This window comes from Colias philodice, chromosome 12 (genome assembly GCF_061535455.1).
Source record: "Colias philodice isolate Cphi_HAF_F1 chromosome 12, ilColPhil1 Martin Lab GWU primary, whole genome shotgun sequence".
Taxonomy (NCBI): Eukaryota; Metazoa; Arthropoda; class Insecta; order Lepidoptera; family Pieridae; genus Colias; species Colias philodice.
In genome coordinates, this window is record NC_143097.1 from 5,759,647 (window position 1) to 5,785,571 (window position 25,925).

Here is a 25,925-nt window from a genome sequence, read left to right on the forward strand (position 1 = left end):
TCGCCAATATGTACATCGTAAAGGACTTTCATAGAGATTTGTAGAGTTCACTAAAATCGATCGATATGACGCATGCGCCAGCAACTCTTAGGTAACTTACTGTAGCTGTCAATTAGTACCGGCCGCGGTCATGTTGATATAAATAAAGTGAAAAACAATACCAAATTTTCAATACCAGTTTTAAAATCCCTGTACGGTGCCACCATCGTACACAAAGGGATATCTACGAAACTTGACCACCAAACAACCAATAAAATTGATCATCTTTCAAGTCCAGTCTCTTGGATAAAAACCCTTAACACGAAATGCAAATAAGTAAAACAATAGAAGCATTAATAGGTTTCAATTCTGCCTGTCAATCACTATGTTAATTTGTGAATTGAATTATGATTGGTGTATTAATTTCCTTTGATAACTGAGTGAACGATAATAAACGAAAAAGATGGATTGTCTCTTAATGTGTCTAGTATAAGATGAATGAATTAGGCCGCGGGTACGCCCGCATTGAAGCTATGCGTGGTGCACGAGGAGAACCTTTGGGGAGCATCCCCGAACCCAGTCCCCCACCACCGGATAAATACAACTCCGTATATTTAACTTTGTTCGTGTCTGGCGCTGCCTTCTTGCTCCCCTTCAATAGGTAAGATATAGTAATGTATAATAAAAACTGTTTAAGATACAGCGATGACTAATAATTTTTAAAACCTAACTATCTATTTAGAAATCAGGAAAGCACTCGTCTAATGCAAACTTCATTCTCTTTTTTCTTAGAATGAAAAATCTTTAGTTAATGTAGTATAGTAATTATGTTATCTGTGCCTCAATATAGACATTACGAAAAGTGAATAAGTTCCGAAAGAAAAAATCCGAAACCGTTTGATGCAAAAATGTTTTTGTTTCAAAATTTCTCTCTGGAAAGCATAAAACACTGATAATATTATGATTGTTGATAAACGGAGAGCGGATGCGATAACAGATAGAAACGTACACACTATTGTTATTCAAGTTCAAATTTATTATGCTGAAAAATAACTAAATAAATATTTTATTGACAACAAAATATTTGAAATGGAAACTTGTAGTTTCTTTTCAGCTCTTCAATGAATAAATTTCTGGGTAGATACATAATTTTATGACGAAATAAAAACGATATTAAAAATATTTTTTATTGAGAACTGTTGCCTAAAAATTGTATATATTATATACCTAGTAGGTAAGAATTTAGTTATTTATTAGTAGACTGATTTATAACAATGACAACTGCTAAAGAGCGCAGTCACCAAGAAAGTTAAAATTATAGATTATTATACCTAGACATGATGTAGAGACTGTTAATATGTTATTATAAAGTAAAACGCGGCTTTTTACAGCACGCATGGAGACAATGTTATTACAAGTAACTATTCTCTAATCTGTGGTTATTACTATATTTAGTACTAGTCTCATAAACACCACGCAAAAGTAATATTTATCTGGGCTATAGTTAGATTTTCCATAAATAAAATATATCGCGTGCTCATAAATATTCGAACGCAATACTTCACTCAAAAACAAAGCAAATAAATGAGGTTAACTTAGATATTTAACAAGGACTTATTCATTGATCCCCATATTTAATACTGTTTTAATTCAGTCGCAATAAAGCTATTGATTTTAATTGAATTAGAATTATTTAATATTTGATGGAAATGTTTTTAATTGCACGCCTCAACACGAAGCGGTTATGATAGCGCTCTACACTCGCTCATCAAGATCAAGCAATGTCGTGGCTTTTTAAACGCCCCTTATTCATATTCAACTTAAAAGATAATAATGTATCCAGAAAACAAATTTACATTTATATGAAACTTTTACAAAATATTTGCCACAGTGGCGGATTTTCACACCCATTCAAATTTTGTAGCTGTTACCATATTCTGCAGTTCAAAATCCTTATTCAAAGCAACTATGTAGGTACCTAGTTATTATTCTGTGTTCAAAGTAAGTAATATAAAGTTATATTATAAGTAACAATATGTACCTATGGTAAGATTTTCTCAAAAAAAAACAGAGGGAAATGAAATAATATTTACCATAATTGAGGAGTTAATATTTGTAAAATGTTATAAATAGATCGAGCCTAATTAAAAAATTTCCTGCTACCTACAATCCACCTTATTTCTCTATATGTTTTATCTATTAACTATACTAGTAGGTTATAGGTTGGTTATAGGTAACGTACATTACACAATATTTCTCTCTCTATCAGAATTTATGTATTTATTCCTGTTGTTTATGCATTTATTGCTGTTGCTCTTAGCGAAATCATTATTTTATTAGATCTACAAAATTATATGCGTTGTTTTAAACAGCTGCATAATTCGTTATGTAAATATTTAAAAACTGAAAGAAAGTGATATACTGGGAATATTACATGAATATTTATTTAGTCTTGTTTATCTTTTTAATAAAGAGTTGAAAAGGCTATCGTCTATTCTAGACGTCGGGATATGAGAGCAACTATAAGCACTTTCAGACTTTATAACAATAACAAGTTGCTTTCAAAGTACCTACAGGCTACATAATAATTCATATGCACGTAAAAACCAAACAACCATTATCTTAATTAATCTAAAAAATACATACAAATAAAACGTTTAAAATAAAATTAAATGAATGAACACGCCTCATAAAAAGTAATAGCAAAATTGTATTAAGCAAATTTAAAGGCATCCTAAATATTGATAAAGTATTATGCATGGACGTACCTCTATAAAAAAAGACGGACGGTATATCGCCTAAACATTGAGTGAAGCCCAGTAATGGCGGCGAAACATCCATGTGTGTGTGCCATGTTGCCATGGCAACAGCTGTCCTGATGACAATGGCGGCTGTATTTTTTTCTATAAATTTTGCCGTAATAATTTTGTCATTAAAACATAAAAGAAATAACTTGCTTCCCTGTGGAATGTAATCCCTTGTGTTTTGTTATTAAAAATTGTACTGTTGCGACACCATTTAACCACGCAAAACGGCATTTTAAATATTTTTTGTGAAACAGTGACGCAGTTAATCAGTCGGTAGTTCACGACGTAATGGCGGCCGACTAGCTTACTATGGTGAGAGTGTGTGCGTGTTTATTGTCTTTACACGATCGCTAGCTTACTATGATGGCTTCACGTTGTTTGTTCGTAATACGGCGTCCGTCTTTTTTTATACGTCCATGGTATTATGTATTTAATTTATAATGAGTAATGTTAACTTTATACACTTTTATACATAACTGATAAGTCATAAGGAATTGTTAAGATCTACTTTCCAAAACAATATAATGATTGAATTTGACTATGGTTTTATTTTTATACTTTGCTCTATGACACTTTTGTTTTTTTTTCAGTTTCATTATGGCAGTGGACTATTTCCAACATCACTACCCCAATTCAACGATAATGTTCGACATGTCGACCGTGTACATCGCGTCCGCCTGTATCGCTGTTGTCATCAACAATCTCATGCTCGACTTGTTTACATACAACACTAGAATAACGTTTGGTAACTTATCAATTAGTTTTTTTTTTATATTTGTTATTATTTTTTATATTTGATATTTTTTTACAAAAGTTACTGAACTTGAAGGCCAAGGCTAAGTATAGGCTACGTATAATTCGCTAAATAAATGGGACAACATGCAATCGTTTATTTCTATACAAATAGATACTTTTAATACTAGATACGATTTAGGATGGACCACAGGGAAGGAAGGAAGGACAGCTGATTAATACAAAATTAATCAGCTATCAGTCCATTCGTTAAACACGCGCAGAATGAAACTCGTCTCGTGTTAGGTCATGTACCTTCATTGACAAACTGAATAGATAATTGAGAGAGAATATTATGTAGCATCTTACTTTTTACGCAGTTATAATTAAAAACGTGTACTTAGTTATCGCTTTCACATACCTACTTTTTATGAAGTTTTAGATTTTTTAATTCATTATTTTTTATCAATAGTCGATGAACTCTTTTATCTTTCTTAGAAAATTGGTTTCTCCTCTTCGAGTTTGACCTTTATAAATATTAATTAAAATATACATAATTATAAGGTCTGAACTTATCTTTTAGGCCTTCATTAAATGATTTGTTAATAACAAGTAATTCGTCAATATAGCACACAAGAATAATTTTATTTATAGAATATCGAAGTTATAACTTAAACTTTATAGCTGAAACTTATACCTAGTTTCAAATATATTACGAAAACTATTTAAAATATATAGGTAGTTACTGTGTTAAAACCTGAACCAAAAATAATTTGTAGTTACTTACAAGGTTATTGAGAAAACTAACAAACAATGTTATAAAATCGTAAAAGTTAAATTAAATCAACTTCCTGTTTTGCGATTGAGCAGTGAGCTAATAATAATTATTATCACAAATGACAACAAATCATGTTCCTTACAGGTATATTATTGTCCCTGGCTACAATGATATTTGTAGCTGTTTGCAATATTGGTTGGGATGGCTTTCCAAACGACGTGTCCTATACAATCAACCTGGTGGCTATAGGTGTGGTTGCTTTTGGGTGCACAGTTCAGCAAGCCTCGTATTATGGCTTCACTGGTTGTCTTCCGCCACGTTACACACAGGCTGTTATGGCTGGAGAAAGTAAGAATACGTAGATACTTTACTTGTACTTGTACTGTATTTGACTTCTTTTAGTTCTTTATATCCGACATTTTGGTCATAAGGATAAAAACTAGACCAAATGCGGTAATACGTATTTAATAATCACGTACAGAAGGCGCCAAGTTTTGAATTAACTGGAATTTGAGGAATATATTTGTAGAGATATTATATATATTCTGTGTTAAATTATTTTGTGCATAACTAATTCTTTTAATAATATTAATTACAATTTACACGACATTGCGTATAAAAATTCACAGGCGCAGCTGGATTCTGGGTGTCACTAGACAGGATCATGACGAAGTTTGAATTTAGTGAACCACAAAGGAGTACGTTTATGTTCTTCGTGTTTTCCATCTTGATACTCCTGGGGCACTCGATGCTGCACCATTTGATGATGCGTCATCCCCTGGTATTGTATTATTTGAGACTCACTGTGGAGTCCCGACATCGGCGACGCATACAGTTGCATTTGAACCCAACAGAAGATGCTACATTGGTAAGTTGACACGGTAATATATTTTAGAAGAATATGTTATTATTGAACTAAATTATAGTTACTTACTAATTTTTTTTTGAAAAAGTTTAATTATACAACGTTTTCATTCAACTTTAATTGATTGATAGATTTAAAAACGAATTATGCAGGTTTTTTTTATTATTTCTGAATTATTTTTCCGTATAGATGGAAAGTGAAGCCGGTGAAGCCACCTACGGCGTCCTGAAACTTCAGAGTCCTGCACCATCTAACGCAGGAGGTAATAATTATAAGGTTTTCTTAGACTAGTATTACTTTCATTTAGAAGAAAAGTGTTTCAGGCTCCAGCCACCCATTAGGCATTAATAGTTCGAATTTATTTATATGTTCATCTTATTAAACAAATTAATTATTATGTTTTTAAGAGCTATTCTATTAATAACTATTATCCAATATATAGGAGAACCGGACAATACGTTCAGTTTCGCCAACCCCGTATATTCACCGACCACTAGTGCGGCCGCACCGCTGGCCTCTCCACCGCCCAGTGTTTCGGAAAGGTCTGCTTCCCCCTCAGCAACTCTCCAGACACCAAGACCTTCATATAAAGTTGAGGATGTAGTCTTCGAGTCCCCTGATAGACCCACTTCATGGAGGACTTTTAAACGTAAGTGAAATCGGAATGAATAAGTGAAAATATTTTAAATTAGATTTGGACAATACTTACATTGCTTGGCTAGTTTTATCAGACTTATGTACTTATTATTATAATTTATTATGAAGCAGGTATATATTTATGAAATGATATACTTACCTTACTCTTATTTTTGATAAATACGCTATTCTAATTCGTAGATATAGGTACCACTTTTATGAACTCCTCCCACTTGGAGGAATCGATAAAAATCACGCATGGGAAAATCCCATTTAGAATTAATTTAGACTACCATTTTTTAATTTAAACTGTGAACTGGGTTCCGTATTTTTAAAAACGGTATAACCACAGTTAAAATAATACTAGGTATGTATAAAGCGCATCACACACGGTGAAGAGACTATAATATTTTATGTTAAGATTCTCTAATATAAAATATTACAGTATCTTAAGTTATCCGGTATTAGCGTTCTGACCATCATTTTTCTTTTTGTCATTACGTACTAAGACCCCTGTAGAACCGCCATCCTGTTACAAATGACCCGAAATTTTGTGTCAGTGTCTTCACCGTGTGTGATGCACTCAATTCTAATTGTATAATTATGCTTTTTATACATTTTTTTTCAGGTAGTGTACAGGCGCGATGGGCTGTGGCTCGTGCAATATACCCGTACATGGTCTCTATTGGCCTGGTATACTTTACCACCCTGAGCTTGTACCCTGGTATATCTTCAGAAGTACCGTCTTGCCGACTTGGCTCTTGGATGGCGATTGTCCTAATGTCAGCCTTTAACTTCTTCGATCTAATAGGAAAAGTAAGTACATAAGTATATAGCATTTACAGATTTGCCTAAATTAACAAATAATGCGATGATGGTCAACGATACTATACGCAGTAAAATTACTTACTTAAAATTTTGCAAATTGTCATTCAGTCATGAATCGAATTTTACAAGAGGTACGGTCTACCTAAAAAAAAGGAAGACAAAAAACATGTAATTTATTAAAAATGATATCTCATCATGTTCCTATCTATACACAACTTTTATCAAATCTACAACAAAATTAATTTTACCAAAATGGAATACAAACTAATTGGTTACATAAAAAGATAATCATCTCATTAAATTATACATTTAATACTTTTGTATCATTTTAAAATTAGTAGCTTGTACAATATTGTTTTCCGAGAGGTCACGATCTTTTCTGGAAATGACAATCTTATCTTTACTGTTGCGTTGGGAACGCTAAAAACAACATACTACGTGATATAATACAAAGCTCCTACGTATCCTTAAAAAATAACACCTATCTAAAAATCTTATATCACACAATAAAATAGATTTGTCTCTAATTATTCAAAACGAAATCATTTTGGAAAAATAGGTAAGTATATTTTTTGATACTGAATTTTGCATTCTGAATTTACACAAAAAATACATAGGTAACCAACATAAAAACGTACTACCTACTTGACTTCTTTAAAGGATATGTTCGTTTGAAAATTAATGAACTATAAATTATATCCAAATAGTCAAAATGCGCATAGTTAAAAAGATTTATAGAGGCAATAACATTATCCAAAGTCGCTACAAAATTATATACTTTATTTTGGCTAATTTTCCTCCTTTTGGATAAGGTAAATTTTGAAATAAACCCATAAGATAACAGAAAATTGTTCAATAGATAGCAGCAGCTTGGCCTTACGAATGGAGTAGAAGTCAACTGTTGATGGCCAGTGGTCTCCGGCTGCTACTGGTTCCACTGCTGCTTCTGTGTGCGGCGCCTCGACATTCCCCTCACATTGTTGGCGATGTAAGTATAAGAACAGTGGCATATTTTATAGTCTCACGCTATTTAATTAGGTAGATATGTAATAGGTTTGTTTTATTCTCTGCGACATATACCACGATATCTACATTGTTGTTTTGGTAAATGTATTGTTCAGAATATATTTCATGAATTATCCTTTGCCTTTGGTCATTCAATTAAATGTCGTCATTCAATGAAGGCGCTAGTCATTCAATCAAATAGCAGATTCAACTAGATGACGGCGAAATACAGATTATATTACCTTTATATTGCAGTTTTCTTTCAATATTTTATAACTTATTATTTAAGAATAAATAGATCAAAATCACATTTACATGTCCCTTCTATTTAATCTTATCGTTTCGTGCCTTTCATAATTCTAAGTATTTCATAAGTATGTTTTAAACTTGTTTTTTTTTTCAGATATATCCGATTATGTTCTCCGTGGTTTTGGGTTTCACAAACGGTCTGTTTGGATCTGTACCAATGATTATTGCGCCATCTCGTGTAGGAAGGGAACACCGCGAAATTGCGGGTATGTCAATAATTATACCACAGATAATATAATACTATAGTTAGATGATACTTTTCCCACATACTCTCAAATTTATTGTTAATTAAAACAATTCTCAACCACGAGTATTTCAAAAAAAAATCTAGTATTGATTTGTTTGCAACCTTCCAAGTTCCAACTTTCTCAAAAAGAGAAAGATGATATTTTATTGAATACGATATATCCTGTCTACTTCATATCTTTCATTTCAGGTAATATGATGACATTATCATACAACGGGGGCCTACTATCAGGAACATTGGTATCTTATTTACTTCTTAATATGCTGGGTCCTCCCACAGGATCTCCGTGTCGGATTTACCCCACACCATTATTACCCACCCTACCACCTGCTATAACTACGGCTTCTAATATAAGCTACGTTATCACATCTCCACATTAAATAATGTTAATTTAAATATGTGTATATCTATTAATTGAAGTACTTAGTAACTAGTCATTATATATATACATATATATTACTCGCACATTATTGTACCTACTTACTAAATATTTTTGTACTTAATTATTTCATAATTTACAAACTAATATATTTTTTAATGTATTAGGATTCAGATCTCTTTATTTTTTAAATTAGTACTTAACAGTTATTGAATTACTACTTATTAGAATACATATTATCAGTTGATGATAAGTTAAATTTTAAGTAACTACCTACCTAACTATGTATATATTTTTATAATTCTGTGGTTACATTATATTATAACGTATATTGCACGCCTCATAAGCGAAGCGTTGAGGTGGGTACTACTGCAACTGTCACTTCGCGCAAAACATCTGATTTTTCAAACTTAAAATGGCTTTATGTATCATACATTGCACTTGTAAGATACACACACATATTAAGAAAAAACACTATTTTTAACATTCATGATATTTTTGATGTCATTTTTGTTATTTAAACTAGTTAAAAAACAGTTTAAAAAAGTTCTGTCTTGGACGTCCGTGTGTCTGTATGTGCGGAGGATTTTCTTGTTAACACGATAGCGACCGAAATACTTTACTAATCGAGTCTTTTTTTTTCTCTTACGCTTGAGTATGCTCAGGAATAGAATATAATAATATCCCTTTCATTTTTCAGGGTCTGATTCGATGTGGTTTAATTGTTATTAAATAAACAAAAATAATAATTAATAAATAATTATTAAAAAGAAATTATGAGGCGTGCACTTTTGGATTTTCCAAATTATTTTAATATTTAAATGAACTCGGAAAATACGTTTGTAATTATTTTGTATAAAATTGTATTGAACGACAAGTTAAATACATATCCACCAAGCGCGGATCCAGGGGGGGGGTCACGGGGTCATGACCCCCCCCTGGGCTAGGTCCACGACCTAAGTGGACCACTAATTTAATATTAACTTTTTTAAATTAACAAATTAATACTGTTCAATATGATGTTTTTATTGAATTTTGAGACATAAAAGTAATATAGAACAATGAAATCAATTACAAACGGTAACGGAAGAGAATATAACAAAAATTATAGAAAAAGTTTAGTTATTAGGGTCGACCTGTGGTCGTAATTTAAGGACAAATAACAGGTTTTTCGATTTAAAAAAAAACTATAACTGCGGAATAAAGTGTAATGGTAAAGTTGTATGTAATTAATTTTTTTTCTACAACTTTTGCTGTTACACTTTTCACACAAAACCTCAAATATCGAAATATCCCAGTTCGTGGATAAGACATAAAATAGCATTTTTTTTCAAATGAACACTATAAAATACAGTCAAATTACAACAAACAATCGGCCAAGTGCGCGTCGGACTCGCGCACCGAGGTGATTGATGAAATCCTTGCAAGTAGTTGCGAATTACAGAATATGCGGCTCTAATTGCTTTTTCTTCAGATTGCGTTGACATAGAATTTGAATTAAATAACAGATTTAAGTTATTATAGACCTGAGTTCTGATGTGAATATCAATTAAATACATGTAGACGTTCATGAGTAAAGGGATTGTAAGCTTAAAATTATTTAAAAATATATTTTTATTTAATTTAATTAAATAATTAGGGTTTTCGCAGTTATTACTACATATGTGCTATAACACGATACTTTTTACTCAATTTCAAGACTGTGTTTACGGGACAGGGTGCTCCCTGCAGGTATTGATACCTTTGCTAATGTCGAAATCCTACGGTCTAGGTCCCTTGATGCTGTGAAAAATTCAAACGTTTTAGCCAACGCAATTAAAAGATGCAGCTGTAATTGATGAAATTTTTCGACACTCCCTAAGAAATCAAAACCTACAGGGTAGTTCCCGAGTACACAGAGTCATGAAATTTAGTACAATCAAACGTCTTATAACGCAGACTAGCTTACCGCCCGCGGCTTCGCCCGCTTTCTCTAAAACCTTATAAATTATATACTATTCCTCTTGAATCACTCTATCTTTAAAAAAACTGCATCGAAATTCGTTGCGTAGTTTTAAAGATTTAATCATACATAGGGACATAGGCACAGAGACAACGACTTTGTTTACTTATTGCGAAAAGCATGAATTTTTCCTTAGATTATAATATAAAAAAATATTAAAAAAAAATTTTAACTTACAACCCTGTTACTCATGAACGCTGACATGTATTAACTTGATATTCATACCAAATACTCAAGTCTAAAATATCTTTACGCTATAATAAAATCAAACTTCTATGTCAACGAATCAGAAGATACAGCCGTAAATGCCGAAAAATTTCGCAAATTTCGACATTCGCAAGGGAATCAAAACTCAAAACCTACAGGGTACTTACTTTCCGTAAACTCAGAATCTTGAAATTCGGTACAAAGCAACAACTTATAGTACAGATACAGGAATAATTGCAAAAAATATATATTTTTCAAGTTTGTCTGCCTGTGAAGACCCTTTTTCTCAGGAACGCGTGGAGGTATCAATCTGAAATTCATACCGAATACTCAAATCTACGGTTCCTTATAGCTGTGAAAAAATCAAACTTATAAGCCGCAATCAAAAGATACAGCCATTTATGCCGTAAATTATCGAAAATTTCGACATTATCGCAAAGGAACCAAAATCTAGGTATAGGTATTGTATTACTTCCTGTGAACACAGAGTTCTGAAATTTGGTTAAAAGCAATGTCAGCACAGATGGAGGAAAAATTGTGTTGCCAGGAATCAAAACCTACAGGATACTTCCCGTGAACACAGAATCTTGATATTTAATCTTTATTTAATAGAAACTTACGTCTTATAGCACAGATAAAGGAAAAATCGCAAAAAGCATAAATTTAATATTAAAACATATAAAAATGTTTGTACGGAATTCTTGGTTCGCCAATCCGACTCGCACTTGACCATTTTTTTAAATCTACGTATCAATTAAATTACCAAAATATAGCTTTTGAAAATTGACCACGTCTATGTGACCCCCCCCTGGCACTAAAGCTGGATCCGCCCTTGATATCCACACCGATTAATAACTGCTCACAAAAACGTACATTTTAAACTATAATATTTTAGTTATAACTTAAACCATAGAAATAAAGTCATGCCTACGACTAACGTTAATTAGATATGTATATCTAAATTACTTAAAACTATATATAGGTACTTAGGTACATACCTGTAAATATTTATGACTTCGTTTATTCTAGACAAATAAGATTACCTAGGTAAAGTAATAAAGATTAGGTAGGTATTATTTTGTACCTGTATTGGAGGAAATGAATATCAGATTAATAAAAAGTTAAACAACCGTTTAACAAATATTTTTATATTCAATGATAATATAGCAATAAAAATCATTCTTTATTACTTAACTATTACTAAACGTTAAAAAATATCGTTAAAATTATTAATCATAGTTTTAGCAATAAACACATTGTTACACTTTGAAATGTAAATACTTGTAGTATGTAATGTAATTAGTAAATCATTTTTACTATTGGAACTTTCAGAAAAAGGGCTAAATGGCCTTGCCAGTGTACATGTGACATGTCGCAGTCATCTGGTTGAATCTGGTATTTGATTGAATGGCTATAACTTTAAAACTTTGAAATAGCTGTTATGTATCTACTAAGTATCTTTTGGAATAAGTAATGAGACATTATAGAAGTTCACCATCCCGATTACATGATAATTTAGTACATAAGTTAGTTGTTCGTAATCATAGATCGTTATTATATAATATGTATAAACAATAAACAGTACATTTATAGACAAATTTTTGTCCATATAGAAACTAGTTTATGGCATATCGAAATGAATATAACCACAAGCTTAGACTTTATAACCTAAAAAAATGAAATGGAGAGGTAACTAATGGGGTGACCGATAGCAACATATTTATTCGTTTTTGAAGTGAAAACCTTTTTAGCGGCGTTGAGCACTTTTTCTGTAATGGGTATAAAATCTTAAACTCGCGTCAGGACACGTGTCCTGATCGAAAAAGCGTAAGACGGATACCATTCCAAAATATCAAACTAATAAGTAATAATCAAGTTTTCACTTCTGCCGGCACTCCCGATTAACTAAATAATCGATGCAAAATATTTTATGCTCTTCGATTGTCAAAATTTCGTGTTTATTAATTATTTACAAAGAATTTTCATCTACTTACGAACGCAATCAATAAAATATTTTTTAATTCATTCCAAATCGGTCTAACCGTTCACCGACGAACGGCGTTTAAATTCAATTTTTACAGGTAAGTAGATAATTTAAGTAAATGTTTACTCGTCTCAGAATTAAGTAAAAAAAAATGATTTTTTACGTCTATTGCCAGTCATAATAATGGAATTTGGTAACTAGGTACTATGTGTAAAATAATAACCATTTATCGATAGCACAAAATTTGGACTGTTGAATGTATAGCATTGATTCCATGTTTATATAGAACTGCACCCTAAGCTTGTAATGAAATAAACTGATTATCAAAGTTAATCTTGTTTTATTCAGTATCAATAATTAATTGATCCCAATACTTAGTCATAATATTATCACAGATAGGTAATATAATAATTAGTCGATATTATTTAAGGCATTGATCAAATAAAGGATTTCCTCAGTAGTCAGTGAGTGATCGACAGTTCAATACTATTGAATTGAATTAATAATGAATGCTTACAGGGCAATTAATGAAATACCCGCATAGTTCCCGACCTTATGGCTTTACTGGGATAACACCTATCCTATGTCCTCTCACAGATTTACAAACTACAGCTGTCGTAATGTGTTCATCGGTCTTCCAAATCAGATCAGTGCTTCAGTCGTCAAGAAGAGACAGACCAACGGAAAGACAGTGTAACTTTAACATTCATAATATAGTAGACATAAGTGTTTAGAATAAGTTTGATTAATAATCAAGATCCGCTGCAAGATTTACCTACTTGTTTTCCCCGACTATTATAATCATAACAAAATTGATAACCTAATTTTCTTGTTTCTATAACGTTATTTAATTAAATTATTTTGCACATCACTTATAATAATCACTTTTGGTATCATGGTGTAGATATTATCTTTCATATGTAAGTATAGTAGCTGAACCTTCGTAAATAGGTAGGTATCCCGTAGCTCATTCATAAACTATTTTCGAGCTTATTATTATTTTACGGCCCCGATAGCCATAAATCAAACCAGTATAATTTTAATTTAATTATAGTATATATATTCAATATAACTACATAGTGACTACATAAAATTGTTTACTACAATACTATAATTTACTCCCGCAATGATATCGATATCTTGTCGTTATGCTAAATATAAAACAGACAATTAATCGCTTCTTAAAATAATTTGTTATTTTATTATGTCTAAAATTGAACTCATCAAGATAAATTAAGTACCCAAGCACCAAGCATTTGAAACAATTAACTAAACTTTGTACCTACATATAGATATATAATATTTAGTTAGGTACCTAGTGAATTTAATTTACCTAACTAACTAAAATCTGTTGAGTTGAAAATAAATTTATAAGTTTTCATAAATAAGTAAGTACTAATTATCTAACTTGTTAGGTACTTAATTAGTACTTACTTATAAAATCACTATTTTATTTTTCAAAAGGCTCCTCAGCTTCGAATTTTAATCATGCATTGCGATTTGCAAATCAATCTCACCTCAATGATTTTTATATTTACTATTTAGAAAGAAAGTAGGCATCAGTATTTGTATTACCTACGTTGGACGGATATTTTTTCATAAAGTTGATTTCAATGAAATAATTTTTTCAAAAAATGAGATCCTTTGTCGTATTTTGGAAGTTCTTATTAGAAACCTTATTAGGTGAAGGAAATCAATAGGTTGAGAGAAAGATTGTGTAGTTAATACTTGCGTGCCTACTGCCTTTTGCTCTATTAAAATGATTGTTCGTTTGGAAAACTTTTGTTAGGTACGTCTACAAGCGCAATAATGAAAATTATATCAACGCTATTAACAAAATGTTAACGGAAAAGTTGTTTTTTTTTCAGAATGTACATTTTTATGAAATGAAAACACATTTAAAAAAGAACAATAATTTATTAGATAGGTCATTGTTATCTTTCTATCGCAATTCGTACACGTTTACAATTACATGACTAGCATAATAGTGTACCCCTGAGGTCATTTACCACAGCGCGATTAACAAAAAAGATAGATAGGTATTTTCCAAAAGAACACTGTTGCTCATCTATCTTTTACGTCTTCGGGTACGAGACCGATGTGATGGCGGTGTGCTCCACTCTAAACTTAAATCACTAGATGAAGGTGGCGTTTCGGGAAATTGTGCGTCCGATGTCCAGCGACAAGAAGCGCAGACCGGCTTGGGAGCTTCAGGAACCTTCTCACCACTTCCACCACTGCCATAGGACTCCAGTATATGTTTATACGCACATTCCAAAGGCTCCGGGCTCCTCCCACGCGCGGCACTCAGCCGCAATCGAACACATGCGGTGCAGTAGCCACAAGTATCTCCACGTAGTGCACTTTTCACCATTTTGGACGTGTGTGTGGAATTGATGTCCTAAAAAGACTATTGTGATTATTCTCGTTGCGATATATTTATGTCCGTCGCGACGCGAACGATTGGCGTCCCGCACGCGTCTTCTGATAACCCCATCTCGGCGCCAGTGTTACCGACCGCTTAGCTTTGGCCTTAGAAGAAACTTGTCTCTGGTAAGCCCACGAGATTTAACTTATCACTGTGTACGTTAATTTCAAAGTAATAAGAAGCTAAATGCCATTGGCGGGTCACATAATAAAAAATGATAGCGGTTTAATTAATACTAAATAGAGACCATAAATATTTTAATTGCCAATATTTATCGTTAGTTTACATAAACGAGGCAGTAATCATATTGTTATTGAATAGAATCAGGAAACAAATATTGAATTGTTAATACATTTTTTAAATAAATCGATTTTTTCTATGAATAAATAATGATGATGATGTAACAAACAGACAAAATAATCAAAAGCACGATTGTAAAGTCGGTAGGTATTTGATTTGATGATTTAATCTCGATTAACTAGGTAAATACCTGAGTAACCGTTAATAAAGTTGAGATAAAAAAGCCTAGGCCTAAGGCCTTCTAACTAAACTTTGTTAAAAAAAAATGAATCAAAATGTATACCTTCATCCGAATTCATATTATTTCAACTTTTCTACATCGGAAAGTTTGAATACAAAATTTCAATCACACTTTATTCAATTGAACTATGTATACAATATTATCAACTAGCTTTGGACTTATCTTTTTTAAGTTGAAATACACCATTTGCTAAAGTATCATCCACAAACAGCATGATCTTACAATTTCTCATCAAATCATTTTAATAAGCTGTTAACAACAAAGGTCCCAAATTTTATCTTTATGGCACACATTTGTAGGTTTTATCGACTCAGATTCTTTCTATTCAATAAAACCGTTTTAAACTTTAGCCTGTGAGGCTGTATAAGTCTTAATTACAATTTACAATATAGTAAGAGCCATAAAGATAATGGCTTGATTTTAGTTTTCACGGCACTATAGGAAATAAGTTTCAGAAGTTTCATGAAATTTATTTTTCTATGTATGACACTGGTTTCGTTATGTTTCCGATGTCACCGATGAAGATACAGCTAGATTGGTTTATTTCAGCTACTTTCATAGTATTATGTCCTATGGAATTCTATTATGGGGCAAGGCAGCAGATATAAAAACTATATCTATCTTACAGAAAAGAGCCATTCGCTCTATATATAATTTACGTGCTCGGGACAAGAAATCTCTTTAAGAATATTGGTAAATTAACTTTTTCTCTTTTACGTTCCTGTTTAAAATTTTTTCTGTAGGTAGTAAATCAAATTACCATAAAGTAGTAGGTAGGGTATAGGTATATTTTTATTTATAAATACATATTATATATACATACGTATATTATATATCTTTGAGGTACCCCAACACACATTTAACTACAATCTTTACAGAATGTATATATTCAGTCTATTTCATAATTTAGAATGAAAATTATGTGAAAATTCAAGGAAAATTTAATTGACTACCCTCAGACTACCTATTTCATTGAGTTGTCAATTGTATAATACGGACGATAACGTCAATGTTCTAGATCTTTACCAGTAATCACCAGATAGGCAACCTCATTATGAGCTGCAGCGCATTCAATACTCATTATCGTGTAAACAAACATTATCTAACAAATTATTACGCCATTCTATTCCCACGTATCTTGAGTGTCATTTTGATATTAATAATGGACATAGTTCTAGAATATATGCCTTGGTACAGTCAACAAAATAGATTCTCGCCATCGCTAGTGCTTGATTCCGAATATTTAGTGTGAAATATAGCATAAACATAGATACAACAGATGCAAAATTATGTATCGTTGGTTGTTGCATCAGAACCCGACTAAGAATTTAATACGTAAGTAAATAAATAAATGAAAAAAGAGTTTCTTTTGGTTCAAGATTGTTATAATAAAACATTGCAAATATTCGGACTGATGAATTTGCGTCAATGAAATGTTGCAACGTGTGTCAATTCATTGGTTTATGAACACTAAACCTATCTTACGGGTTTGTAACTGTTAGCACAGAAGCCAGGAACATTGCACTTCCCAGATGTGAATTACAATAATAATAATTGATAAGTTAAGATGTCAATTTAGATACGTCATTCGTTATAAATTATTATCAATACGGACGTAATGATGCATACCACACTATGTTCTTTATGGATCCTCTGGTCAGTTTAAAATACTTTTACCGATAGCTCTACGTTTTTATTTTATGTACATATATATACTCAATATTATACCAACAATATAAAGTATTTGCAACAGTCAACTACCAGCAATCAAATTGATTTTAATGTCCATATTTTTAAATTATTATGCATAATTGCTTGAGAAGATATGGCAACACTAAATTATACATTTAAATGGTACATAACTGATTCATTGAACAAAACGTTTATTGACTAAAGATAATAGGAATGTTATTTCTGGAATAACTACTGTGATCCAGAAGCTTTGATGAAGTTCTTATCAATGACTGCAGCTAATTATAAAGGTTACTTTTCCATGTAAGAAAGACCCTTGAACATGAAAATTTTGTATTCAATTTATGTTATGTAGTTAATCGACATACAGAAGCAAGTTAAAAGTTAGAAACGGCTTGAATCAGTTACATATGCCGAAAACACAAAACGTGCTCACAGCGCGCCTAGAAATATTTTATTTCAAATATTAACGATAAATATTAGGTGCCTACCTATTTTCCATTGTAGGAAATATAGGTAGGTATGTTTTATTGTAAAACCTCTAAATCGACAATATATTAAGTAATAATAAATATTATTTTTATCAAAAAAGTAAACCACCATAAAATCGTTACAACTGTCGGTTATACAAAATTTAAATGGTAGCATACGGGCACCAGCCTTAAAATATAAAAAAATATATCAAAATCGGTTCATCTAATCGAAAGTTTACAAACTCGAGAAATATACAGTCGAATTGAGAACCTCATTCTTTTAAGTAAGTTGAATTTTTTTAAATATCTTATTATACTGTCCTTGAATGATATTTAATAATATGGTTATGGGTAAGGGGCTAAGGGCCAAGGGGGCCCCGTTTTACAATTTAGCTACAGAACCGTACCGTATATACCTACCGTACGTAACGTATATCCATACTAATATTATAAATGCGAAAGTAACTCTGTCTGTCTGTCTGTTACTCGATATTTTGATACCGAGAAAGGACATAGGCTACTTTTTATCCCGGGAAAATGACGCAATCCCGGAAATCCCACGGGAAAGGGAACTATGCGGGTTTTTCTTTGACTGCGAAGGCGAAGCCGCGGGCGGAAACCTAGCACAATCGACCAATTAAAATAAAAATACCTACACGAAGGAACTACGTTCATTAGAAGTTTCTGAGACTTAATTATCCAGACAGCATAAGACAGTGAAATGGATAATGCGAGATAAGCGGTCATTTACACAATATAAATATGTTATAGTTCACCAAAAAAAACTATATACTTACAAATTAAATTTAAAACAAATAACTTTTCCGTAGTGATATTTGTGTTATCTTTTAAAGATAGGAAAAAAGATGTATGTCACTTAATTAGAGATTACTTTTAATAGATACATTTTTTTATGCTTCCTTCACTTTGTACTTTTTTTCTAGAAATCCTTTTCGCTAGTGACCATGTGGATTATGTTGCAGATAGATAGCAAACCTCCATCCCTAGAGCCCTTCCGGCCTCCTCCACTCAAGGGACAGCCCAAGCCGAGGTTCGAGATCCCCGTGGCGGGGGGACGCCCTTGCGCATGTCGCTAGCAGGGTGAACCTTCAGTTCACCCCCGCGTCCGCGTTAAAATGTAGAAGCCCTTCTGGCTAACATTAAGAAACACCACACCAAAAAAAAAGATAGCTAACCTTAAGATTTTACTAAAGGGATTTTATTTCCATAAAATTAACCTTTAGATATTGATATAATATTATTAACCGTTTTTTAAATAAATAAATAAATAAATAAAAACACGTGAAGTATCACGTGGATCTTACAGTAGATACTAAAAATATTATTTTTTATTTTACTTGCGTGAATGCGGATAAGAATAGTTTAGTTACTTAATTTAGTTAAGAATAGTTTCAAGAGCTCCATGCATAAAGGTTGTAAAGACGTTCGTTATTTATTTTATGTCCATACTACACAGCTATTGATATTATACACGCAAAATGTAAGGTCATTCAATCTGACATGAGTTTCAGCCATGTTATGAACAGTTTTTGTTAGTAACTGAGCTTATCAACATAAACCAGACTTAACTAGAAATTGGCATTTCACATTCACTGATTGGCAAGGAAAATATATAAGGGTTCCGTTTTTTTACCTTTTGAGGTTTGGAACCCTAAAAATACCGAAAACCTTAATCGGATCGGAAATGTGTGATATGTCTATTGTTTATAGTTGTATCCAGTGGAAAAGAGATGGATCATGGAACAATGATCAAAACACCTGTGATTTGGCAAAAACATCTTAATACTATTATAAAGGCGAAAGTTTGTATGGATGTTTGTTACTCTTTCACGTAAAAACTACTGAACCGATTACAATGAAATTTAGCACACATATAGAGAGTAACTTGGATTAACACATAGGCTAGGTTTTATCCCGGAAATCCCACGGCAACGGGAACTATGCGGGTTTTCCTTTGAAAACGCGGGCGAAGCCGCGGGCGGAAATCTAGTCAAATATAAACGTGAAAATGGGAATCAAATATTATGGTGGACTATTGTTGAGATAAAAATATACTTTACTAAAGATCTCCCTTAAACTGTTCGAGTTCATGCAAGGAAATCATATTATAAAAAAAATTTGCTAGTACATATTAATTAATAGAGATATTGTTGAAACATACGATAATTTTTTTTGTTTTAACTAAGACAAAACTATTATTATATTTGAAAAAGTAGAGCTGTTGGTTGACAGATATCTCAGTATATTTCCATAAGAGTCAGGATCTTAAGAGTAATTACCATGTCAAGTAAAAACCAAAAAAGTGTTAAAATTAGGGGAATAACTTCGTGATTTTTTTTATCAAGTCAATTTTAATATTTTGTTTTTGATGAAACGGAATCCTCGAAAATATCATCTTATTTGATATATATTTTATTATTTAGATTTGGTCTTGAATATTACAAGTTACAAGTATCATCTTATAGAAGATTGGTAATTTTGCTTTATTTTGCTCTTAAAAAAAAAAAAATTAAGGCAAAAATTGATTTCTTAAATTCCAAGGAGTAAAATCAATGAAAACTGGAATTATAAATAAGTGATTTTATTACTTAATTAAATTAATATTACATGTCAACAATTTTAATGTAAAAGTTGAAAAGTTTTTAAATCTACAGTGCAGTGCTAGAAAGATGTAAAAATAGAACAGAGTGATTTATAAAGTAAATTAATATTAATTTACGAAACCAATATATAATACAGATAAACTAAACTTACTTACAAGTTAAATTTCTTTTATAATTTGCTGGTATCCTTTCCACTGAGACCTTTAGATAGCGCATCAAAATAGTCATTTTTGCATAGAATATTTAAAGACTTCAAGTAATGGCAGAAACGATTGTTTCTCTTTACATTTGCGTCAGTTTTATTATTTTCTAGTCGGCATATTGTTCTACATGAAGACCAGTAGTCGAGTGCTAAGGCTTTTCTATCCAACACTGCGCCGGGACTCAGGTAACTTGTCAATGTGTGGTGTCGCGAAATAATTTTATCACGTTCCCTGAAATTAAAAAATGAATATCTAAAAATTGCTAGCTTGTTAATTGCCCCGTCCTTATACTGAATACAAATGTACCATTTTTTATACCAGAATGAATATCAAACCTATAAATATAAAGAAAAAAAAATATACAAAGCACTGAAAATATCACACTTTCGCTAGTATGAAAAAGAATAAGCAAATGTCGCAAAAATAATACAACCGAAATTCTTACTTAATCCGTAAAAAAAAATAATATAGTTACTTAAAATCCCTAGTTTGTTATAAAAGAAAAGCTAAAAAATATCCTTAATGTAAATAACATACAACTTTTGACGTTTTTTGTAAAAATATATTTCATCATATTTTGTAAAAAAAAAAACTCACCTCTCAGCAGTATATCCTGGAATGGACATGTCCAAACTTGTATCGCACTCTAACTCTTTATGGGAATGCCTCAAGCCACTCATTGCAAGTTCACTTGCAATATCATTTCTAGCCCCTTCAGACCAATCATAGTAATCTAAATTCTCAGATTCCTCAACACTTGCAGTTTCTTTTGAACACCACAGTGTACCTGTTATTTCATTTCTACAGTCTGAAATATTCCCTGTAAGATAATCAGTCTCTGAAACTATATCAAGCATTTTAGATATAGTTAACAACTGCTTTGAGCTAGCTTTCTTTACATTTTGATTCTCTTTTTTCATTATGTTATCATAATCTAAAATTTTAGGTATACTCCACCATAAATTCAATAAATTCAGAGGTAAATTACTAAGTATCATGCTTATGTGTGCTTGGATAAAGTTGCTTGAAACATTTGAAGCTTCATTACAATCTAAGAAACTTTCTCTGTCTGACCAAGACATACTGGAACATTCATCATCAATATTAAATTTATATTTATCCAATTCTTGTGATAAAGTATCCTCAGACAAAGGAGATCCAGCTTTTATGTGTTTATAGGAAGTCATATAAAACTGCAACCAGTTTATTGTCTTCCTTATATCTCCTTTGCAAAAGTCCAATAAATGATTTCCTAGACCTGAACAGCAAGTGCTTATATCAGCTAAACACATAATGTCCAACCAAACACCAAGCATCCGTGGCAAAAATCGCTGCATTCGTATGATCTTCCCATATTGTATAAATTTCTGCAGATGAGGACAGGATAATGAACTTGTTACCAATATCACTGGACGTTTTGAACTCTGAATTAATTGTGAAATAGCGGAACAAAAGCCATCATCCTGATCAAACACAATATCTGCATCATCTATCAGTATTAAAGACATATCTGTTCTTACACTATCTTGACTATGAGTTTCACTCAGTTCACTTTTCTGTGAATCACTACTGTTACTCTTTGTTACCACTTCTTTAATCTTTTTGGGTCTTCCTCTTTTCTTATGAGTTCCTTTAGTTTTAAGGATTTCCTGAATATTTTGACTGCACTCGGAGCCACTTTTACCTCTATCTACCTTATGAGACCTTGTTGCTTCTTGGAGATCTTGCAACATTATTTTACCAGTTCTCTTACTGCTGGCATTTACTTCAATCACCTTAATTGCTAATTCTGCTGCAACAGCATATACACTTGAAGTTTTTCCACTACCAACGTCTCCGGATATAATAAGTACACTATTTGAATTTCTGAATGACTCTCGGCTATCCACATCTGAATCCACAAAGTCAGAAAAGTCTGAGCCATCACTTTCAATATTTTTTCGTGTCTTCACTAAATTTTCAGTCCATGTTTGCAACCATTTTTTCAATTCTTCAACAGCTAAGAAATTACCTATAATTTGTTTTGATGAATTGGGTTTATATTTATCTACCCAACATAATTTTTCGACAATATCACTATCCTTAGACGAGCAACCATTGACTATTTCTATACTGTTATCTAAATCTGGGTAGTTAAAATCTCTAAACTCGCCTCTACTTTTTCCTTTAAGCAAATGATATGTACGATAAACTGGAAATTTTTTATAAGAACTTTTGATATACTGTAAAAGGTCATCTTTGTTTTTATTGGTTAAAGAAATAGCTTTCGTTTCCTTTTTACTTAAATTTAGAAGATTTTTGTATACATCTTCATTTGCAGTGTTTGTTGAATCATCTGTGATAAAGTCACCAACAATATGGTCAAAATTTATTTGAATGCAGCTTGGCAATTTAGTATCGGTTTGTTGAACATGGACAACAGGATAGAACAAATCAAGTGGAGAAATACTTTGCTGTGGAGGAATACTCTTTTTTAATTTTTCTGGAATTCCACTTTGTAGGAATTTTTGTTTTGCAACTTTTTCAGCTGAGCTAATATTTGAAGTTGGTTTTGACATAAATATAGGAGCTAATTTTACAGGGTCACCTACACTTTTAGTATTGTTAGATGATTTAATTGTTTTTTTTGAGCTCACTACTGGCTTTGAACTTGTAGTTTTATTGCTCCTATTTTTATATTTTGTTATATCACTAGTGTTTTTCTTAATTGTTCCTGTATATTTATCCTTACCATTAGAAACTGATTTTTCTACTTCTGTAACATTTTCAACAACTTTATTTTTATCTAAATTCTTTTTCTTCTTTGGTGTAAAAATATTAAGATCTTCATCTGAGCTTAAAACCTCAACATCTTCAATATATTTTGCAGGCCTTTTAGAGATTCTCCTGGGCCTGCTTTCATCGTTGGTTAATCCAGATTGGTCTACGGTGCAATTAGTTTCCTCTGTGTTTACATCATTATTACAATCAACAGTTGTTTGTGCTACATCTTGCTCACAGATATCTTTATCACTACTATGATGTTCTGAAGAATTAGTGACTAAACTTTGCAAAGCATTTTTCTTCTTTACAGATTTCTTTTTACGTTTTGGTGTAAATTTAACTTTTATAATATTATGACTATTATCATCTGAGTGGACAATATCATCTTCTTCAGGACTTTTAGGTAATTTTTTGAAATAACTCATCATGTTTTCTTTTTTCCGTATAGATGGTGACAACTTGTTTAAAAATTCTTCATCTTCATGAGACATTTTCTTTATTTTCTCCTTTTCATTAATGGTCTCTCTGTGTATTGGTTCAAACATATCACATAATTGCAAGGTCTTTTTAATGTCAATTCTATTATCTTTAACTTCACTTGTATGTTTAGGGGAAGCTGGTTCCTTAACTTTCGTATTACTTTTATGTTCTGCAGTATCCTGAGTTATCATGGCTTTAAATCTTTCAGCACGCTTTAACATTTGCTTTTTTATGTATCCTTCCCTTTGTTCTTCTATTTCCTGTTTTTTAATTGAACCTTTAGCTTCTGCCATTTTTTGTAAAGATAGTATTCTTTTAGCTTTAATTTCCCTCTTTTCAGTGACTTCTTGACTTTCAACTTCATTTAAAGGTTTATCTTTTCCCGGAGAATTACTTCCAATGCTTTTATGTCTAGAATCCATAAGTAGTTTAAAAGCATTTGTATGCATTTTATCTTGGCTTTCACTTGTTATTAGGGGTAATAAGATTTCGGGCTTTTTCTGATCTTCTCCAATTTCTCTATTAGACTCAGTGAGGATGTTACATTTTTTTCTTTTGCCCATATTTTTAAATAGATAATTAGGCTGAATATAATCACTTATGTACGACTTATTATCAGGGGATATCTGTGAGCTTGGAGATTTAATTATCAGAGAAGAATGAAATGTTTTAGAAACATCTAAAACATCTGGATCTTCTTCACCATTTCTTCTTATTTTATATTTTTTTAGTTTCTTTTTCAACACCTTATGACATTTACGTTTTAAAATCTTTGATGACGATTTCAAGAGACGTACATTATTATTGTTTTGTGAAATGTAAACATTTTCAAAGTCTTCATCATCTACGAGTTGCACATTCGTCAAATCGGACATTACTCAGCTGAAATATGAAAATAAGAGATTCGTTAAAAGTGCACGGAATCACAATAAATTGTAAAATTTAACCGGGTCACTTAACATAATATTAACATACCCAAGCATCTCGCTATGAAACTGTTTCCACTTACAATATACAACAGTACACATTCCTATAGAATCGAAATCGAATTCAGAGTTTTGTCATATTGATGCACTCTAAGTATCAGTCATTTCTTCCTTTATGAATAAACATAAAACAAATATCACAGTAGATTCCAGGAGAGTTACAATTTGATAGAATTAAAATAAAAAATTGGCGCCTAAAACTTTTATAGTTTTAACATTTTACTCACAAACCCACGTCATAGTGACATTTGTCCGCATTTGTCTAACGAATGTCAGTTTTACGAGCAGTTTTATTTTGACGTAAAAAAAGCATAGAGATATGATAGAGATAGACCGTGTTCCTTGCATATTTCGTGCATATTTCTTTCTGACCTTCGGATGATTGATAATATAAAGCACTTTGATTTCGCTATGTTATTGTAGGAATCTAAACCTTTTTATGTAGTAATATTAATAGTAGATCTTTGTTTTCTATTATTATATTAGTATTTTACAGGGCAGGATAACCGTTAATCATTTTTAAATATCAACTGCCTATGTCACGAACAAACGTATGCAAATGCAAAAGAGTAACTGATATTATTAATTATTAATGTGCTATTTTGTAAGTCTAGTTTATCTAAATTATCTACCTTATTCTGTACTCTTTAGTCTTTACCTTTTAAGCGTCTTATTTACGGTCCATCTTGACGTACGTCCCGCCAAGGTCATACACGATGCACGACGCAAAACGACAGTGAATAGCGTTGACGTACGTCAATAATTATTATTATTACCTTGCTGGATGTGCACGACCAACTTTTCATCCAGCAAGCACCCCCACCACCGCGAACGTCGTGCAGATGGACAGTGAATAGCGCGGACGTACAGCAGATTAGTGTTGCCAACAGAAATTAATGTAAATACTTGGAAACGTGGCCTATTGATATGATTTTTTTTGTACACAGGAAATCCCAATTATCATTACTTTTGGATCA

The 25,925-nt window shown here is 31.8% G+C and overlaps 3 protein-coding genes and 1 long non-coding RNA gene across 5 annotated transcripts in view; 1 reads left to right on the forward strand and 3 right to left on the reverse strand.

The window, feature by feature from the left end:
* Positions 1 to 25,925, reverse strand: part of LOC149483991 (uncharacterized) — a 418,879-nt gene that overhangs the window by 387,632 nt on the left and 5,322 nt on the right. The window lies entirely within an intron of this gene.
* On the forward strand, positions 474 to 8,640 carry Ent3 (equilibrative nucleoside transporter 3). Its single transcript, XM_089701535.1, has 10 exons — positions 474 to 640; positions 3,377 to 3,531; positions 4,441 to 4,644; positions 4,926 to 5,164; positions 5,351 to 5,423; positions 5,604 to 5,810; positions 6,426 to 6,613; positions 7,485 to 7,613; positions 8,034 to 8,145; positions 8,376 to 8,640. Exons 1-10 carry the CDS (start codon positions 474 to 476, stop codon positions 8,564 to 8,566), a joined length of 1,665 nt encoding a protein of 554 aa, XP_089557661.1. The 3' UTR covers positions 8,567 to 8,640.
* On the reverse strand, positions 14,687 to 20,758 carry LOC149484037 (uncharacterized). The gene is made up of 2 exons (XM_089701539.1): positions 20,672 to 20,758; positions 14,687 to 15,159 (listed from the first exon to the last, which is right to left on the reverse strand). Exon 2 carries the CDS (start codon positions 15,130 to 15,132, stop codon positions 14,827 to 14,829), a length of 306 nt encoding a protein of 101 aa, XP_089557665.1. The 5' UTR covers positions 15,133 to 15,159; positions 20,672 to 20,758; the 3' UTR covers positions 14,687 to 14,826.
* elg1 (enhanced level of genomic instability 1) lies at positions 20,479 to 25,188 on the reverse strand. 2 transcript variants are annotated; one of them, XM_089701536.1, is made up of 3 exons: positions 24,938 to 25,188; positions 21,317 to 24,844; positions 20,479 to 20,950 (listed from the first exon to the last, which is right to left on the reverse strand). In XM_089701536.1, exons 2-3 carry the CDS (start codon positions 24,835 to 24,837, stop codon positions 20,686 to 20,688), a joined length of 3,786 nt encoding a protein of 1,261 aa, XP_089557662.1. In that variant the 5' UTR covers positions 24,838 to 24,844; positions 24,938 to 25,188; the 3' UTR covers positions 20,479 to 20,685. The 2 variants fall into 2 exon arrangements, with proteins under 2 accessions (XP_089557662.1, XP_089557663.1); XM_089701537.1 differs by having other exon boundaries at positions 24,934 to 25,188.

What these genes read in the sequence shown, in the direction of transcription:
- Ent3 (XM_089701535.1), top strand. Translation starts at nt 474, where the DNA reads ATGAATGAATTAGGCCGCGGGTACGCCCGCATTGAAGCTATGCGTGGT. An exon ending in GGCTGTTATGGCTGGAGAAA is followed by an intron (nt 4,645 to 4,925) that starts GTAAGAATACGT and finishes AAAAATTCACAG; the next exon opens with GCGCAGCTGGATTCTGGGTG. An exon ending in TCTTCGATCTAATAGGAAAA is followed by an intron (nt 6,614 to 7,484) that starts GTAAGTACATAA and finishes ATTGTTCAATAG; the next exon opens with ATAGCAGCAGCTTGGCCTTA.
- LOC149484037 (XM_089701539.1), bottom strand. Translation starts at nt 15,132, where the DNA reads ATGGTGAAAAGTGCACTACGTGGAGATACTTGTGGCTACTGCACCGCA.
- elg1 (XM_089701536.1), bottom strand. Translation starts at nt 24,837, where the DNA reads ATGTCCGATTTGACGAATGTGCAACTCGTAGATGATGAAGACTTTGAA. An exon ending in CCAGGATATACTGCTGAGAG is followed by an intron (nt 20,951 to 21,316) that starts GTGAGTTTTTTT and finishes TTTTAATTTCAG; the next exon opens with GGAACGTGATAAAATTATTT.